Source organism: Symsagittifera roscoffensis, chromosome 7, assembly GCF_963678635.1.
Source record: "Symsagittifera roscoffensis chromosome 7, txSymRosc1.1, whole genome shotgun sequence".
Taxonomy (NCBI): Eukaryota; Metazoa; Xenacoelomorpha; order Acoela; family Convolutidae; genus Symsagittifera; species Symsagittifera roscoffensis.
In genome coordinates, this window is record NC_087068.1 from 60245071 (window position 1) to 60264436 (window position 19366).

General features: G+C 39.5%; 1 protein-coding gene across 1 annotated transcript; it reads right to left on the reverse strand.

Annotated features, from left to right (window-relative positions):
• Window positions 1-235: 235 nt before the first annotated feature.
• Window positions 236-15693, reverse strand: LOC134850888 (uncharacterized). Its single transcript, XM_063866656.1, has 2 exons — window positions 15443-15693; window positions 236-1021 (listed from the first exon to the last, which is right to left on the reverse strand). The coding sequence occupies exons 1-2, from the start codon at window positions 15596-15598 to the stop codon at window positions 314-316; spliced, it is 864 nt and encodes a 287-aa protein (XP_063722726.1). The 5' UTR covers window positions 15599-15693; the 3' UTR covers window positions 236-313.
• Window positions 15694-19366: the final 3673 nt, after the last annotated feature.

Consider the following 19366-nt stretch of genomic DNA (forward strand, 5'->3'; position numbering starts at 1 on the left):
AAAGTTTCATCAATGGATCAATTGAATTGGTTATTATTTTGAGTGTTTCTTACGCATTATCCTCACGATGGTAGTTTTAGTTTTTGATACTCAGGTTGTTTTCTTGAGTTTTGCCAGGTGATGTTCGATTTTCTTTCTCTACCACATACTTTTTGATCTTTAGCATTGCGTTGATCTCAAGTTTTAAGTTTTTAAATGATGTTTCAAATAAGATACTTGTTTAAAATAATATATATATTTTTCAAATCAATACTGGAAACACTATTTTATGATCTTAATTTGCTTTTATGTTTTTTTTTGCACTTTTCAGTAGCTATATAATATCGACTTTGACTCCAAACAAAACACTACCATTCGTAACAATGGATTGAAGCTCTTCTAAGCTAATGAACTCTCGTATTCCCCCAATCGCTTCACAGTCCACCCGCTCTACTTCAATCTGAACTGCCTTCATGTAGTTCTCTCTCCCCGCTGGTGTCCTGATGAAGATCGTGACCAAGTATTTGTTCACTCTGTCCGAACGCATTTTGATCCAAACGGACATGAACTTAGTCTGTTCGTTTTCTCCTCCATCCTCACTTTGTTGGTTTTGAAAGTGTGACGAGATTTGAAGTGAGATGTGAGCCTCAACTCGGCCGTCGATTTGTATCTTTTCGAACTTTGTCTCCAAGTATCTCTTTCTGCCCACTTGGGAAAGTAAGGATAGAAGCTGGATGAAATGGGAGACTTGGCCTACTTTTGCCACCAGTAGGTTAGAATCTACAAAGGTATCTTTCAGCCGAATCTGGTCCACATGTTCACAGTTGGCCACTAATGACGCCAAGTTGGTTTCTCGATTCTGCTTTGATTCGTCATGAAGACTATACACGGGTAGGTTGACAGGGTCCTGACAGTCAGACGCAGACAAGCCATAGACCTGGTTGTGGCTAAGTTTGGCTTCAACTAAATCGGTCACAATGACAGAGTCGTCGATTCGGTTGTCTTGGCATCTCGGACATGTGCGCAAGGTTGAGGCGAAAATCTAAATGAAGCGAGATTACAACTGATGTGAGTACTGTGAGGTAAAAAACTGTAACAAAAATCTATTCTAAGCATGACGAACAAACTTGCGATACAGAGTAACTTACTTGTTATATTTTCTCCCAAAAAACTAGCTGAGTAATTTTTGTCGAAGCAGATTTCTTTACAAGATATCTCCAATATATACTAATATCCCCCTCCAATATATACTAATTTTGAGGGGGAGTGGGCGCCGAAAAATTACACACTGCTAGAATAGAGACCGAAATTTTCGCTGATTATTTATCCATTATGTTGCGGTTTTTATTCCGACTTTCGATACGAAAGTAACGGAATATTTATGCTCGGGGTGGGTTTTTTTTCATCAGACAAATTTTGACTTTTTAACTAGCCATTTTTGAAGGAATTTTTTTTTAATCATTCGAAAGGTATCGTTGTCCTGAGAGCTCAAATTTGAGACGATAATTCACCTGTGATCATTTTTCGTAAAGTTACGGGGGTTTAAAGATTGCCATTTTGATCAACTTGGGACAATTAACGCGCGATATATTTCGCGCTAGTAACGCGTAAGCGGAGAGTTAGTCCGGTTAGAAATCGTTCCAAATTGGTTGAAAATAGCTTATTTACCATATTTGATTTGTTACAAGGAGCGAGATCTATCCTCTTGTACTTTATATGGCTTGTGGGGGGATGGTTTTTATAACAAAAGTTCAAATTTTAGGAAAAAAATTTCATTTTGTTTTATTTCATTTAATTTTCACTTCTCAAGTTGAACTTCATTTTGATTTATAGTAATTTGTGAGCGAGTTGCAAAATAGACACAACGGTGGCCGCAAAGAGCCAAAAGTTATTATCTTCATGATAGGTGGTATTTATGACCATGAATATTTTGCAGAAGCTTGAAGTTTGTTGGGTTTGTACAACACTGTGGTGGAGCTGCAGAACTGCTGCTGAACTCTTTGGTTTGTTCCTCCTCATCTTCATCGATTGCCGAAGGCCCACCTGGTTTCTGCCGAGAACAAGGCTCTAGCCCAAAAGACACCCCGTGTTGAAATCCCACTCTTAACTATCGCTTTTTCTGTAGTATCCCAGTAACCACTATATTCAAGCGCTGATTTAAGTATAATTCAGAGTATTTTGCATAGCTAAATCTGCGATGTTTCAGAGCTATTTTAGTAATGATTCCGTGGAAAGTCATCGCTAAAACGTAAAATGTTTCAACTCGTTCTTGTAGCTTTCAAATGAGTTTTAGTTGATAAGCCACTTAACTTAATGTCAGCTAAAGACTGATAGCGCAGGAATAGCGTGAATGTCTACAAAACTGAAGGTTGAGGGATCGAACCACTGATAGTGCACGATTTTTGCTCGTTTGTTAGGTTTTTATAACTGTTTTATCGCTGAAAATAAGCCAAAATAGCGAAAAATTAATAATAAAATTTGCTATTGTGGCAATGAACAGCGAAGTTTCACTGATGGCGATCACTGTTTTTGTTTCACTTTTTTGTCGTTAATATTCAATGCGAGCTCAACCCGCTCGCACCGAGCGCCCATCCATTCCAATCGATTTTAATGGATAAGTCACCGAAGGTTTGACTTTTAAATCTGAATTTTTACATCATCAGACATTGATCAAGGCATACTTAAGCACTCCAGACAAAACAAAACAGGAGTTTTTAGCGTTTTCGAATAAAATCATTAAGCAAAGAGAAAAAAAAAACAATATAACCAGCAATTATGAGAAGTGAAAAAAATCGAATATAATGGATTTTCGAGGTCTGAAAAGTTGTAAATATAGTTAATTCCCAAGTTACATACAGACAACAAAATTGGACTAAAGATGGATTTATATCCATTTTTTCTCGCTAATTCAAAACGCAATATAATTCGTTCGGGATTCATTAAAATGGATTTTATAATAAGTAGGAAATCACAATAAAATGGTTTTTTATCACTTTATTTTTGTTTCGCTCGTCGTGCAAAATTTTGCAAGATTTTCTGCATTTATCAAACTTTTAATTTTTGGCAAGAACTTGAAAGATCGTTATCTTCAAAATTAAAATTTTCAAAATATCAGACGTTAATCAAGCCATATATAAACATGCCATACAAAAGAAATGGGAGTTTTTAGCCAGTTTGAAAAAAAAATCATCCAGAGAAAAAGAAAAAAAAATTCAAATTTTGTGTATCCAGGACTACGTTATGCAGAAAAAAAAACAAAATTTGCATGCAAAAAAATTTTTTTGGAAAGTGTTTGTTTGAGTAAAAAATTCAATTTGCGGTTGAGAAAAAAATCAAAAAATGTTGGGGCAATTTCAATTTTATCTTGAAAAATTTTTGTAGTCGCCATCAAAAAATTGCTAGTCATACAATTTTCATATATGGAAATTGTATGGTAACCATTTTTTCCAAAAAAAAGAAACATTGTTTTTTTTCATCACCAGACTGCTTTATTTGGTTCAAATCGTTTTTCAAAGTTTTTTTGAAATTGTATGAAAATTGTTTGATTAGCATTTTTTCTATGCATATGATGTATGAAATTGTATGATAAATTGCCGTTGGCTGTTCAATTATTGATTGAAGAAGCTTCTCGACACACGAAGGTTAAAGCGAACAAAAAACGCACTCAATCAATCAAAAGTTTCTCTAATCATATTTTAAATTAGACTAGCAGTAACCTAAAAACTAAAAACGTTCAGAGCAGCTTTTCTCGTCAACGAGACAAAGTTTTGTCAACTTATACTGATGGGACATCCATGAAAGATATAATTATACTTTAGCGCTCGACCTCATCTGTATTTGTGATAACTGAAACTTGCGAGAAAAAAAAACTATATCTGGCACGAGCTCCTGTCCGCAACCACTAGGGAATTGCCGAAACAACAGCTGTAGAAGCAGGGAAAGTAACCCGATGCAATAATTTGAACGGATGCTGCGAACACAGAATAGTGATTGCGAATTCATTCTAAGTGACAAGCACTTAATCAAAACCCGAGTCGAGATTTTTCACCTAATTTGAAGCATGATTTGAGCGGTTTGAGCGGTTTTCTTAGACAATTACGCTCAAAACCTTGCTTCAAAATGAGCGGTTTGAGCGGTTTTTGAACGGTTTAATCTGAAAAAACCGCGCAAGATTTGAACGGTTTTGAGTGGTTTATCTAAAAAAACCGCTCAAAAACAGCTCAAATCTTGCGCGGTTTTTGAGTGATTTTTTTTGAATAAACCGCTCATTTTGAAGCAAGATTATGAGCGTAATTGTCTAAAAAAACCGCTCAAACCGCTCAAATCTTGCGCGGTTTTTGAGCGGTTTTTTTAGATAAACCGTTTAAAAACCGCTCAAACCGCTCATTTTGAAGCAAGATTTTGAGCGTAATTGTCTAAAAAAACCGCTCAAACCGCTTAAATTTTGCGCGGTTTTTTTAGATAATCCGTTCAAATACCGCTCAAACTGCTCATTTTGAAGCAAGATTTTGAGCGTAACTGTCTAAAAAAACCGCTCAAACCGCTCAAATCTTACGTATTTTCCAGTGGTTATTTTGCTCGAGCATTTGAAAAAAGTCGCTCACATTGTTTTTGGTCAAGACATCGAAAAAAAAATTGCTTGATTTGAGAACAGTTAAGCACTTTTTTAAGTTGTAGATAGTATTTCAACTGCATCTTAGCGTGGGTTGACCAAAAATACTTCCGCATGAATTCGTATCGCTTTGATGGCAATCCCATACTCCTGTTATCAAATGATGACTTAGAGGTCAGGACTTGAGTAATATGTAAAAGCGATATATTAATACAGCTATCGTTGTTGAGGGTAGCTGGACTAATTGGTTAGTGATTGTTGTATACTTGATCAGAATGAACAATTTGGTGATACTTACAGTATTATATAATAATCAAACAGCAAAATTTCCGTTGGAAATTCCACAATTGAAAAGTGTTAACTATTTCTCCTGGATAATGTTTGATATTACAGTTCAATGACATCATGGTATTTTAGGATCATGACAAATATCTCATTTCAAAACAAAAAACTACTTTTTTAGCTTCAAATTGAATTTTCGTTTTTGATGAGCATTGTCCTTTAAATTGAGCAAAAGCACTCTTAAATTTAAATTTGTTTATTAACAAGATTGAAAAATTTATGAAAATCTTGCCTTTCATGAAAGAAGGGTTATCATACAATTTTCATATTTGGAAATTGTATGATAACCATTTAAAAAAAAAAATAAACGTAGTTATTTTTCATCACCAGACTGTTGTATTTGGTTCAAATAGCCGGAGAAACTAGATTGAATCTTTTTTCAATGGTTTTTTGAAATTGTTTGAAAATTGTTTGATTAGCATTTTTCCATACATTTGATGCAGGCAATTGTATGATAAGCTTTTTTGGTGTGGGGAAATTTAAAATAAGCATTTTTGGTTCATGGATGTCAACCCGGGGTCACATTACCTTTCCAGGCCTTTTTGTTGGTTTTAATCGGTTTTCTTTATAAGACCATTCAAAAACCGGTCAAAAACCGCTCAAATCTTGCTTGAAAAACCATTCAAAAATCACCGCAAGAAATAAGCGGTTTTTGAGCGGTTGTTTAAGCAAGATTTGAGCGGTTTGAGCGGTTTTTCCAAAAAAACCGGCCAAACCGCCCAAACCGCTCAAACCGCTCAAACTGTGCGGCACTCTCGTATCCTGTAAGACATTACAAAAACCTCCTTCAAAATCTGTAAATTGTCGGCAACTTAACAGATAATATGAAGAGTAAGTAAAATATGACAACAATCAGTTTAACATTTTCGGTTAGCATTTTTTTGCAATACGGTTTTCAACAATCTGAAAAATCTATAAACATTTTGATGGCAAACTGACCTTAATCGGACAAACCAGTAGTTTTCAAGGCCTTTTGTCTAAGAAAATCTAATTTTAGCTTTTTCACTTTCGCGCTATAATGACGTCATTAATTTAAGATTAATTTAAGCGCGAACATCTTCCGCGCCCAAAGGAGCGAAAACGGGTGCGAGTTTTACGGCCGGTCGAGTTAGCTCCCCGGGGGGTGTTGTCCTTTCCGTAAATAAGGTTTTTATACGAGCCAGAGGGCAGTGTCCCCTTGGGCTGCGTTCGTTAACAATCCACACTAAATCCCCTGTTTTTAAAATAACGTCACTATCGGAGTGCCACTTACTGCGTTTATTCAGCGCTGGCACATAATCTCGTAGCCAACGACTCCAAATTGCGTTGGCGTAGCTTTGCGCTCGGATTTTTCGCTTTCGATGGTCGAAAAGCTCCTGGAAAGAGAGAGAAGGAAAGCTAGTACCATTTCGGCCTAACAAAAATGATTAGGAGTTAAGTTCTCGAAACCATCCGGACTTGCACTTACTGATGTTATAGGTCGAGCGTTCAGTGATTGTTCTACAAGACAGAGAGTTGTTTCAAGGACTTCGGGATTGAGCTTTCTACTTCCTATTATTGCGTAGAATACCCTTTTACAACACCGAACGAGACGTTCCCAAGAACCACCGTGATGCGGGGCTGCCGGGGGGCTAAATTTCCACTTAATACCCTTTTTCGCCAGCTCTGGGGTTGCTTGTCCGTTCCACGACTGAATAAAATTTAAGAGTTCTTTCTCGGCTCCCACAAAATTGGTGCCGTTATTGGACCAAATGACTGATGAAGTGCCGCGACGGGCAATGAACCTTTCGATTCCCATTACACACGAACTCGTGTCCATGGATGAGACAATCTCATTATGTACAGCACTGGTGGTCAAACATGTAAAAAGGAAGCACCATCGTTTTTCAGAACTCCTCCTGATTGAGACGTAAAAGGGTCCAAAGTAATCAACACCACAGTTTGTGAAGGGAGGCTGGCGGTAACCAAGCCTTTCAACTGGAAGCTCTGCCATCATAGGTGTGACAGTTTTGGCTTTGCGCTTCCTACATATAAGGCAGTGGACTTCAATGGACTTCAATAAAGAGCGAAGGTTCAAGATTGCGAACTCTAAGTGAATTACAGCTCGCAGGTAGTCTAAGAACTGGTGCTGATAGCGATAATGAATATCACTTACGTACAATTTCACCAAAGAATGCCTTTCATCAAGGATTATGGGGTGTTTTGTGTCATATTCAGTTTCAACTAGGCGGCGAATTCGCCCAGTTGAACGAATGAGGAATGCAGGACCCATAAACGGTGCATATTGTGCAATACGACTAGACTTTTTGACGGTTTTGTTGCAGGACAGGAGTAAATATTCCGCTTCAAAAAATTCCTTTTGGGAAATCAACAAAAGTCGTTGTTTGGCGGTTTCTAATTCAACCGGATCGGTCATTTCCTTGACTTTAAGGCGGTAGTGCCGGTGTTTCGGACTAAGTCTGAGCATGAAGGCAACCACTCGCTGGAGTTTACAAAACGAGCTTAATTTTTTGCCATGCAAATAAAATGGGTTGTTTTTGTTTTTGTGCAACGTTTGAAAAATTAGAGGCCTGCTCTAAAACTTCATTAAGGTCACAAGCGGGACCAGCCAGTCGGATTTTTTAAAGTATTTCTATGCTCGGCTTGAAAGGCCACTCGTCACTTTTCAGCAGACTTGGCCCGTTCATCCAGCTGCTTGTTTTTAAGGACTCCGCTGAGATTCCTCTGGTTCCCGTATCAGCAGGGTCGTCTCCACTTAAGACATGAAACCACTGGTCTACGGTCGTACTTTCTAGAATCTCTCCAATCCGGTTTGCCACGAACGTGGGTTGCTTACTACCTGAGTTTAACCACTGGAGCACAGTGGTGCTGTCAGTCCACATGATCGTGTTTGACACAGGAATGGTTAGAGCTTTGAGGACATCTTCATTCAAGCGGGTAGCGAGTAACGCGGCCTGCAGTTCAAGCTTCGGGATGGAAAGCGCTTTCATGGGCGCCACTCTTGCTTTTCCAAAGACGAAGGCAACTTGTGTTTCGAGTGAAGTTTTCACACGGGCGCGAAGAAAAGCTACAGCACAAAAAACTTCTTCTGAGCTTTCACCGAACATGTGTAACTCAACCCAATCGACTGGTGCGGAGAAGTAGCTGCGCTTTATACTCATTTTCCCTAGAGATGGCAAACCAGAGTGCCAGGCAAGAAATTTTGTCTTGATATCAACGGGTAGCTGATCATCCCATTGTTGACCATGAATGCGCCAGAATTCTTTCAACAATAATCGCGCTCTTACGGTATAGGGCGCTACGAGACCTATGGGGTCGAAAACGGAAAAAACAAAACTTAGCACTGTTCGCTGTGTTATCGAATTTTTAAGTTCACGGTTGACACCACGGCTTACGACCAAAGTGTCGTCAATATGGTCCCACTTCAGACCAAGAACATGAGAAGAGTTATCCCCACAAGTTACAATATTTTTTATTTTCCTGTTGCGGCGCGCTTTGGGGCGGGTTTAACTCTTTATTAATTTTAGTTACGTTACTTATGAACTTAGTTAATTTAAAACCACCTAGAGCTAACAGAGTAATCAACTCTTGACTCAGTTTAAATGCAACATCAGGGTCCTCAAAGGAGTCAAGGTAGACATCCATATAAAATTTTTCTAGAACTGCGGACGCTGCGTCAGGGAACATCGCCTGATTATCCATTGCAGTCCGTTGCAATGCATAATTTGCACACGTTAGCGAATCTCTCGCTCCAAAGATATGTCTGGTGTACTGGTGTACAACCACATCGGCTGTGGGGTCCTCCCGCCACAGAAAACGAAGAAATGGTTGGTCCTCTGGAAGGAAGCCGACTTGTAGGATCATCCCTTCAATGTCAGCCGATACGGCAAAATGATGTTGACGAAAACGGAGGAGAACGAACACAAGGTTTTGCAGTAGGTCGGGTCCTACTAGCAACGATTTGTTCAACGACGTACCATGGAATTTAGACGCTCCGTTAAGGACACGCCTCACTTTACCAGGTTTGTTTGGGTTCACCACGGGATGGTGAGGAAGATACCACTCGCGTATGCTGCGGTTCGAAAAATTATGAGGAGGAACTTGAATCACGTATTCTTTACTCAAATCATCTTCGATAGTTTCTGAGTATTGATCCCTTAAGTGAGGATCTTTCGCTAAACGTTTTTCCAACGATTTTAACTGAACCAAAGAGGAATAGTAATTTTCTGGTAACATGATAGATTCTTCTGCCCAAAGCATACCTACAGCTTATCTTGATCCATCATGGACGGTGGAGGAATCAAGTATTTTAGTCGCCCTTTTGTCCTCGGCTGAACGGGAATCGACCTGTTTGTAGGCTTCGTATGACTCTATGTCATACCAGCGTTTGATTTGACAAGCTAGTTTGGTATCATCCGTATTGCACTTGAAACAAGTAGAAAGGAAACCAGTAGATGTCGGCATTGGGCCGCTCAAGACCCAGCCTATTGGAAGGCGAACCGCGACGAGCGATGTGTTTGGATCGGCCTCACTCTTGAAGTACTCCTCCGGCCGAATAGCATGTAAGGAGTCTTGACCAAATATTGAGTCTACATCGGCGTAGCTATACACAATTGGTTTGATTGGAGCAAGGTACTTGCTCTGTAATGCAGGGATGTTGACGGTATCGGTACCGACTCTAAGTTCATCCTTGACAAATGCGGTTAAATGGAATATGTATTCGAATCCATCGAAGTTAGAAGATACCTTCATCTGAACTTGTTTCGTTTTAAAAACAGTCGTTGTGTTAATACCATTTACTGTGAGATCCAAATCTCTTCCTGAGAGATTCAGACATTTGACTAATTTAGCCGATATCCAGGAATGACTAGATGCTGAGTCACACAATGTTAAACAATCAGCACTCTGGAAATCGGTGGAAATTTGGAGCTTGATTATGGGCAGTAACCCTTTCGATGTTATAATTGATGATTGGTCGTTCGAGATTGCGCAACTTACATCCAACGGAACGGGATTAATGTCTGCATGATTCGAACTTGCTTTTGGTATATTCTTGGTGAATGATTTCCGATCAGCGTTTGTGCTCGCTTTATCTGGCTCTGCTCAGATCTTGGTTGACCAGCGTTGGGTCTTGTATGGCTATCATTTTTGTCCGGATTTCGACTAGGAAAAACACGTTCAGCCCCATGGAGGAGTACACTATGGGTGCTAGTGCAACCTGGTTTGGTGCATTTCTTTGCTCTGGGACCTTGCCGGAATGCGTGGTTCTCTTGTAAGCAGGAAAAGCACAATTTGTTTTCCGCAGAGAATTTCGCACGTTGTGTTGGAGTTTTCTCCTTAAACACAGAACACTTCCACAAGGCATGTTTCCCCTTGCAGAGGATACAAGAAGGATATTCAAACTTTTTCTCAACTGTACTTGTCGAGGCAAAAACTCTCGTTACAGCTTTAGTTTTGGATGGCTCTTCGACTTTGGGCTTTCCAGGCATATTATTCATTTGCTCATGAGCTTCTGCTTTATTTTTTAATCAATTGTTAAAGTCAATTAGTTTGGGGCGTGACCAATTACGTTTCACAACAAAAAGTGCCCACAATTCTCTCATGTTTGGTGGAGCTTGATTTAACAAAGAGACGCTTTTCAAATCTTCTTCATAACCAAGAGACCTAAAGACAGCCACTAGACTTGAAATGGTCATCGAGAAGCTAATGATGTTCTCAGAGTTGTGCATTCGAAGCTGCGGGAAACTGGACAACTTATCAAAGTGGGCCGTAATTACGTTTTTTTTGTGGCTGGCCAAACTTTCTTTCTAGAGTTTTCAGAGCATCCTTATACATTCTTCCACTGTATGCGAACTCTGCTATGGCTGACTTAGCTTTCCCCGTGACTAATGTTTTTAAATAAGTTAACTTCACATCATCGCTTAGAGACGCTGCGTCTACAGTACTGCAAAATTGGCCAAACCATTCGTGCAATTGGAGCGGGTTGCCATCATACTGGGCCAGCTTCCATTCTGGAAGGGGATCCTTCTTTGAGACTGACAGAGCTTGGACTAAGCCATTCAGTGTCACGGCTTGCGATTGGGGAGCTGGTTGCAACGACGGCAATGTTTTGCTAGGATCAGCTGCAAAAGGTTGCTGCTGATTTATGTAAGTGTTTTCAGCCCATGCGTCGTGATTGGGAAACCCATAGTAAACGGTACCACCACTTGATACGTGGGGGAATTGGTGCTGAGATATTGGCGTTACGGATGAAAAAACACCAACTGATGGGTTTGTGCTACCATCACTTGTTAACCCAATGATACATTGGGTGACTGCGGGTCTCCACTTTGACATTAGTCGCAAATTGGGCTGACTAATAACGGCAGACTGTCCGCTTAACGGTTTGTTCACTGACGCAGGATTGCTATACACGTTATGTGATAGCAAGTTTTGATTACTGCAGATTAAATTTGCAGGTGGTTGTGACACAATGGCATGGGGGGTGTCTCCAGAGTATTGGTTGGAGTTGGCGGGCATCTTTCCAACAACTCGGGAATCGTTATTAAAGTTGTTGACGGGGATATGTTGAATGGAAGACGGAGGATGAGGTATAGAGAAGTAACAGCATATCGGAGTATTGGTAGCTGCTGTTCCAGCTGGACTAAAAAATGATGATGTGTTGTTTTCGCAAAGTGTAGCGTTATTGGAAATAAGCAACGACTGCGTTTCGTGCTCAGGACTAGTGGATACAGCGTGCTTGATTCCATCGCCATTGCTGAAGGAGACGGTTGGTTGATAGGGATAACATTGTTGATCACAATCAAAAGTTTGATTCGGCACCGATCGCCTAGGTGAAGCTTCCGCTGTGGACACATTTCTGTGTTGATGCGAACCACTTTCTATATTTAAAAAGTTTTCAAACTTTGAAAACGGAACTACCTTGGGTCCTTTTTGGTTTTCTAATGCATGATCAACCCAATCGTTTACCTTGTCAGAACGACGATCAACCGAAGACGCCAGCTCGAGATGCTGATCTATTTCAGACTCTTCGAGGTATTCAGTTTCAACCATTTTTGCTTCAGCTAATTTAATATGATTTTCTTCGCTTAATCGTTCCATATCAAGACGACTTTTTTCAATTCGTAAACGATGTTCTTGCTCTTTACGGTCAATTTCAAATTTAAATTCTTGTTGTTTTCGTTCCATCTCAATCAGATGCTGTTGCTCTTCGATGATGGCTTCCTGTTGTTTCAGTCTTAAGGTTGCTTCATTTTGTTTTTCAAGCTCTTCTCGCTTCATCTTCGCTAGGAGCAGTTCTTTGCGGCGCTCATTGGGGTTCAATGATTTCATTGAGCTTTGCTTACTCGACCCGAATTTTGCCGATTTTGATGAAACTTTTGACCAACTAGTTTCACTGACGCAGACCTCTGAAGCTTGATTAGATTCCATATGAGCACGAGCCTTACCAGTTACTCCATCAATAACTTTAACTATCCTATCCCACCATGCAGCCAACTCCGTTAATAATTTGCTAGGTTTATCGGTTTTATTAGCTAATATCACAAGTTCATCATTTTTTGCTAATGCTTTTTCGAGAATACTCTTGCATGATTCAAATAAGGCGTTTATTTTTGTTTTCCGAATTGGTCCCTCTAAACTCTCAGTTATGCGACTGGGAAGTACGGAAAGCTCATTTTCTAGTGATGTTCGACCATTCATCAATCGTCGATATTTTAACTCAATTTTTTCTGTCACTTTGATTACTTTTGAACTTGTTCACTTCTACTCAACCGCTCAACTGCTCATTTTGAGAGAAAAAAGGGAATAATCAATTTAAGAACTCAACTTTAGTATCAATAAATTATATTAAGACTCATTAAGCAATATCACACATTAGAGAAGCACTTCATTTATTTCCTAGTTGCTGCTCAGCACTTCTTCTGTTTCGATTAGTTTGCCGCTTGCGTTTTCCTGGTTTAGGAGTGTTTTTCTTTGAAATAATCTACTTCAAATTCTTGCTATAACGCCTTAGGATCGTAAACGTTTTCAGTTCTAGAGAGAGATCCTGGTGTAGTTCTAAGTGCTTTTGCCCTAACTCAGTGAGGTTCTGCTTCCTTCTAGATATCAGGTCTGTTACTATATTAATAACTAATATACCTGACTCTTTCAACTTACTATTTATATCTTCCGTGCCTACACGTTTACAGTAAACGATTGCATAAATATTACGTTTATAGTTTAAAAGAATCTTCTTAAGCTGATTAGGAGTTAGTGCGTTAAACCTATTACTACGGTGTCGACTAATAGAATTCTTAACGGCGTCGTGCCGAGTAACATTATCGTTTCGGTTTAACAGATAGTGATCAAGTTGATACTGACAAGTTTTACGGACGTTCACTGCGTTATGGTTGAAACTTAACCCGGGAATGGCTACGCACGATTGAGATACACGCTTTTGCGAAGCGGGGGAAAGTTTTTTCAAAGCGTGGTGCAGCGAGCTAGCAGCTAGTATGAACATTTAGTGAAGAATTAAATCAACTTTAGAGGAAGGGAATCAAGCAAACCGCGACCTGACCTCCCACAACACCCTGAGCTAACAAGGTTGTAGCAAAAGATAAGACAATTTGCTCGATAATACGCTATGGGTCTCGACTACGGCTACTTTTATCCAAGTGAACTAGTTTAGTTAGCTGCACCACGTTTCAAGAACAAACACGGCGTTTTTCAGAATTTTTTTTTCCGAAAATTTTCCAAAATTTTTCCTTTTGAATTTTTTTTTTCGAAAATTTTTTTCCTGCGTTTTCACCCAAGAGTTCAAGTTCCAACAGTAACCTGATGCGTTTGCGAAATTTTGATTTTTTTTCCCTAAAAAGTCCAGAATTTGGGGCAAAAAACTCGACTCGGTCGTTTAAATTAAATTATTGTGAAGATAGGCGCTTTGCTGAATAATTTGCAAAACTTTAAAATTTTCGGAAAAAAATCAAAATTTTCAATTTTTTTTTCAAAATTTTTTGCTTTTTTTTTCGATACGGTGTTGAGCAAACAAAAACGGCATTAGGACAACGTAATTAAGGCTGATGAGGCCGGTTTTTTCCTAAACCCACAGAAATTTTTCTGATCAGGTTTTGGTATCGAGAAAAATGGGGGGTTACGATTTTGCCATCAAAAAACCTCGTATCAGAATTTAAAGCATCAAATCAGCAGGTTAGCACAAATGGATAAAGTTTTGGTTTTTTAGTCTTACAAGTTTTGTAGAGGCGTTCACCAGTAGATTCCAAAATCCACAGAAAACTTCGGGTGTTGAGAAAAAATGGATGTCCTCAATCCACAATCAGGATACCTGGAAAAGCCTCCCCTTCTAACTGGGACGTTTCGGCTAACTGGGTCGTTTCGGGCAATCGGGTCGTTTCGGTCAATCGGGTCGTTTGGGCAACTTTCGGCTTATCGCACACTTTCGGCTTATCGCACACTTTCGGCTAATTGGGTCGTTTCGGCCAATCGGGTCGTATCGGTCAATCGGGTCGTTTCGGCCAATCGGGTCGTTTCGGCCAATCGGGTCGTTTGGGCAACTTTCGGCTTATTGCACACTTTCGGCCAATTGGATCGTTTGGGCAACTTTCGGCTTATTGCACACTTTCGGACAATTGGAGCGTTTGGGCAATTTTCGGTTTATTGCACACTTTCGGCCAATTGGAGCGGTTGGGCAACTTTCGGCTTATTGCACACTTTCGGCCAATTGGAGTGTTTGGGCAATTTTCGGTTTATTGCACACTTTCGGCCAATTGGAGCGGTTGGGCAATTTTCGGCTTTAGCACACTTTCGGCCAATTGGGTCGTTTGGGTAACTTTCTGTTTATTGCACACTTTCGGCCAATTGGGTCGTACTGTCCGGAACATCTAACGTCTAGAATACTGTCCGAAATATTGTCCTCTGGAATATCGTCCGGAATATTGTCCGAAATACTGTCCGAAATATTGTCCTCTGGAATATCGTCCGGAATACTGTCCGGAATACTGTCCGGAATCCTGTCCGGAATACTGTCCGGAATACTATCCGGGTCGGCGGACCAAAATGTGCCGCACTCTCGTATCCTGTAAGACCTTACAAAAACCTGCTTCAAAATCTGTAAATTGTCGGCAACTTAACAGATAATATGAAGAGTAAGTAAAATATGACAACAATCAGTTTAACATTTTCGGTTAGCATTTTTTTGCAATACGGTTTTCAACAATCTGAAAAATCTATAAACATTTTGATGGCAAACTGACCTTAATCGGACAAACCAGTAGTTTTCAAGGCCTTTTGTCTAAGAAAATCTAATTTTAGCTGTTTCACTTTCGCGCTATAATGACGTCATTAATTTAAGATTAATTTAAGCGCGAACACAAACCTTGCTGAAAAACCGCTCAAACCGCTCATATCTTGAGCGGTTTTTGAGCGGGATCTCGACCCGGGTATCAAATACACGCCCAAAGTTGTCAACCTGACTTGAAAAAAAAAAACAATTCTTAGCATAGTGTTTTAGCCTTAAAATAGAACGAGTCCTACCTCTGAGGCACACATATTTCCAGATTGGGGACCACAGACGGGGTGTCCACACTTGGGCAGTTGACGCGCATCTTTTTCAATTGCAGAGTGGCATCTCACACAAGTAGGCACTTTTCTTAGGCTGTCGTGTATTAAAAAATAATCAGATCTGAGCATATCACGTTCGCATGAATATTAATAGCAAAAAGAATGATTTGTTTGGCAAGACCGTGCAATATTACATTTGGTATATACTTTTGTAAGTTTAATCAAACTCGTCTGTTTTTTTTTTTCAGTAACACACAGTATCAAATGAAATATGCGTAAACACCTTTTAATACTTTTTCAGTCGATTGTCCACAGAATGAGCTACTGGTTCCAAGTATACTGTTTAAGTAGTATTGTATCGTGTCCCGGATCCTAAGGGGTGTCCTTCCTAAGGGGAGGGAGGTCCACACGTAAAGCAAAATCCTGGGAAAGTGGTCCTAGGATTTTGTAAATGAGCACAAGTTCCCACCCCTAAAGTAAAAGACCCCCTCCTTAGGATCTTGTTAAGCTGCGGTTAACAACCGGGACCCGATACAATAATTCCCTCTAATTCCTTTTAAAGCGGTCCCTTTTCCCGCGATAATTAAAGTTAATCGTCCTTATTCCTCAACTTTTCTTTTTCGTCCGAGTTTCATGTAGATATCATTTCCTGGCTTTCTTTCTTTTCGTCAACGATTTGTCATGCTTGTAAAAGTTTGTTAGTGAAAACGAGCCAAAAGATTTCACACAGCTGTTTGAATTAACACTTGGTTTGCGTCAACTAGTTTATTTGCCTGAGGCTATTTATGTTAAAACAGTGATTGAGCCCAATACGAGTTTTTTATTAGTTGTAAATTGGTTAAAACCAAAACATGTACAAGTCGAAGTATAAAAAGGACGAACAGTAAAAATCATCTGATAATATATGATTCAGAATTTAATGTTTATTGTTTTGGTTTTCTTTGCGCTGTTTTTTAGATGGTCGTTCTTCTGAAGCTTCAGATAAAATAAATGGGTTATTTATAGGGGGACGTCACGGACGCTACTAGAAGTTTCTTCTTGCAGCTCTGTTTCTGAGTAGGGCCGCTGCAAAAACCCCCAATCCCGAAGTTGAAAATCGGGAGAACTGTTATCAGTTTCATTGTATGATTTGGTTCACTCGGTTTCCATGTAAATGTCTTCTAGAAAAGCATTTTCTTCGGCGGCTTTATGGCCAAAGGGCACTGTCAAAATTCCGTCGAAAAGGAGAAATCGTTTTGTGTCGAATGGTGATAATGCAAGTTTAGTTAGTTTCACTGTCAAATTGGTGTGACCTTTCGAAACTATATTATAGTTGTACACTCTCACTGTTTTTCCAGTGAATAATGTGTCCCTGAAGTTTTGGTGGACCAGTTCTCTCTGTGCACTCCGTTTTATTCCTTTGGCACTCAGTTTTTGAGTGCCTTCTAAACAGAAGCGAAATTATGATTCTTCTCTACAACGCAGGGTTAGTTTCATTTCACCTCAGCAACTCAATTTAGACCGAACAAAGTTTGATCCATTTTACCAAAAAAGAGCAGATGACTCTAAATTATGTTTAAAAAAGAGGAAAATAGAAGAAATATGTTGTCAGATAAATCAACGTTTAGGCAATATTGTATAATGTTGCCTGAATCAGCTAATTGATTATAGTTTAATGCAACAAATTAAGGGGGAGGGGGGTTGGTGCTGGTTTTTTTGTTCGGAAAAAGGTATGAATGGGGGTGAAAGGGTAGCTTAAATTTTATTTACCATCAAGGAAGACCGAATTTAGTTTCGGTTTGAGGGCGATGAATTCTCTGATCGGCTTCCCACCAATCTCGTCCTTGAACTTCAGCATAACTTTCTTGTTGGTATCTTCGAACAAGAAATGGTCGTCATCGTAATTTGAAAAATCGAAATCAGCTTTTATTTTCTCTAAGTCTCGGTAAACATCATCAGATTTTATGGCATAAATAAAACTATTCGTATCGGAAAAAAGAGTTCCAAATTTAGATTCGGTAATGAAACTGAAACATGAAACTGAAACATGAAACGCTTGGCGAGGTCTAGGATGGTCGCACCAACTATCATAGGTTTGTCCCACACTTTTTTGTTACTGAAAAGCTGATTGTGGGTAATTGATCGTGAATGGTTTGAAAGCTTTTTATTGTGCTCAGAGCTGGTTCTTGTAAAAGTTCTCTCTCATTCTTTACAATCCCCAGTTTCTTATTTCCTAACTTAGACTCCATTGTCCTATCGAAAGCTGAATTAACAATTAGCTTGTAAAAAATCTCCGGGAATTTATTTACCGCAGTTTTTTGTAGGCGGGTGTTGAGATCTACAAAGGGTGCCATCCAGTGACTTTGGCTTAACTGAAGAACTTTTCCGAGGTGAATTATTTTCAATCCCAGCTCGTAGTGTGGTACATTTTTAGGGTAAGGTAATGCAAAACAAAACCATTATAGAATGCAAGGTCTGTAGAAGCTTTGGCACTTTTGGCAGTGCGGTGATTCCCAATTTTTCCAACATGTCGACTTGCTCGTTGCTCATTGCACCGATATCCAATACTTCACGAGAGGGGGCAAGGGGATAATAAGCAAAGAAGTCGCGAAGCTCTTCGGATATGGTCAAATTGACTTCAACTATATAATCCGGCTCTGAGGTTTCGCTGGTGAACAGTTTGTCTGCCAGACTTTTTTCAACTATTGAAAAATTGCTTAATGGCAAAAGGCATTGTTTCATTTTCCCCCCGTACAAGACGTTTGCATCAATTTTAAGGTTGTAGCTTGATGGTTCTGAGGGCAAAAAATTGTTGAGGTATTCAATGTTTGCTTTGTAAAATTGGCGCGCGTAAACCGACGTCATGCCTCCTCGTATCATTCGCCTCCTCGTATCATTCGGTCCTGTAAGAGTTTCAGTTCGGGCTTACAAATTTTTTGAAAGGTGTCCCTGAAAGGTTACTTGCGGTGAAGTAACAGGCGCAATCCAGCCAGTATGTTTGATAGCAAACTTCACAAAAAGCTTCGAAGATGGAAGCAAGTAAAAGCACATCTGTAGTCAAGTACAGGTCTTGGTAATCACCAAGTGAACCACACTTCAGTTCTGTGAAAAATTTTTAGGGCATGATTGTACTCGCTTTTTGAAACACTCACATACCCTCCTGTTAGACTAATTTTCCACATTGCTCCTGGGAGAAGGCGAGTTTCACGGAATTTTTCGAAGGAGTTGAATTATGAGCTTTCTGTTTCAACATACGGACTTTTTCAAGTGAGTGGCTGAATTTTTCAAAATATTTCTCCAGCAGAAAACTCATTTCGTTGGGGAAATTATCGACAAGTTTTGCCAACGGCGCTACCATGAATCTATACGAATCGTTGAATATCAGATTTTTGTAGAGTTATTTGATTTATCCGTTTTTGTCCGTGTACGTTTTCATATATACTGAGATTGTCAAGGATATATAATTTTCTTCAGATGCGGGTATTAAGGAAAAAGTGGTTTCCGAGTCGCTTTTTGTCAGCGCTTTGATTATAAAGTGTAAATCATAATTTGACAAATTATGAGCTACCACTGGAATGTTGTTTTTCTATCAATGTTAAACTCATTGTAAGCCCAACCCAGAAACTCGTTGGTGTAATGAAAATGATCAAATGTGTCATTTTTCTACGTAAATTTGTCTCGCTAACGATTCAAGGGAGCTAATTAGCTCTTCCATCACATTCGGTCCTCTTTTAAGCTCAAACTTGAACAGGTCTTTTGTCCCAAATTCCGTTACTGCTAACGCGTAGCCGCACGGTTGATGGATTTCAATTGTTTGCGTGCTAGATTTTTACGGATGAGGTTGCGGTCCGTATACTGGTAAGAGCAGTGACTCCAGATCAAAGTAGATTATTCTGGGATTACTTCTTGTAACTGAAG

Bases quoted from the DNA above. Each gene is read 5' to 3' on its own strand.
- LOC134850888 (XM_063866656.1), bottom strand. From the start codon at position 15,598: ATGCTCAGATCTGATTATTTTTTAATACACGACAGCCTAAGAAAAGTG. The intron at 1,022-15,442 runs GTAGGACTCGTT...CGCTTCATTTAG, and splicing joins GAAATATGTGTGCCTCAGAG to ATTTTCGCCTCAACCTTGCG.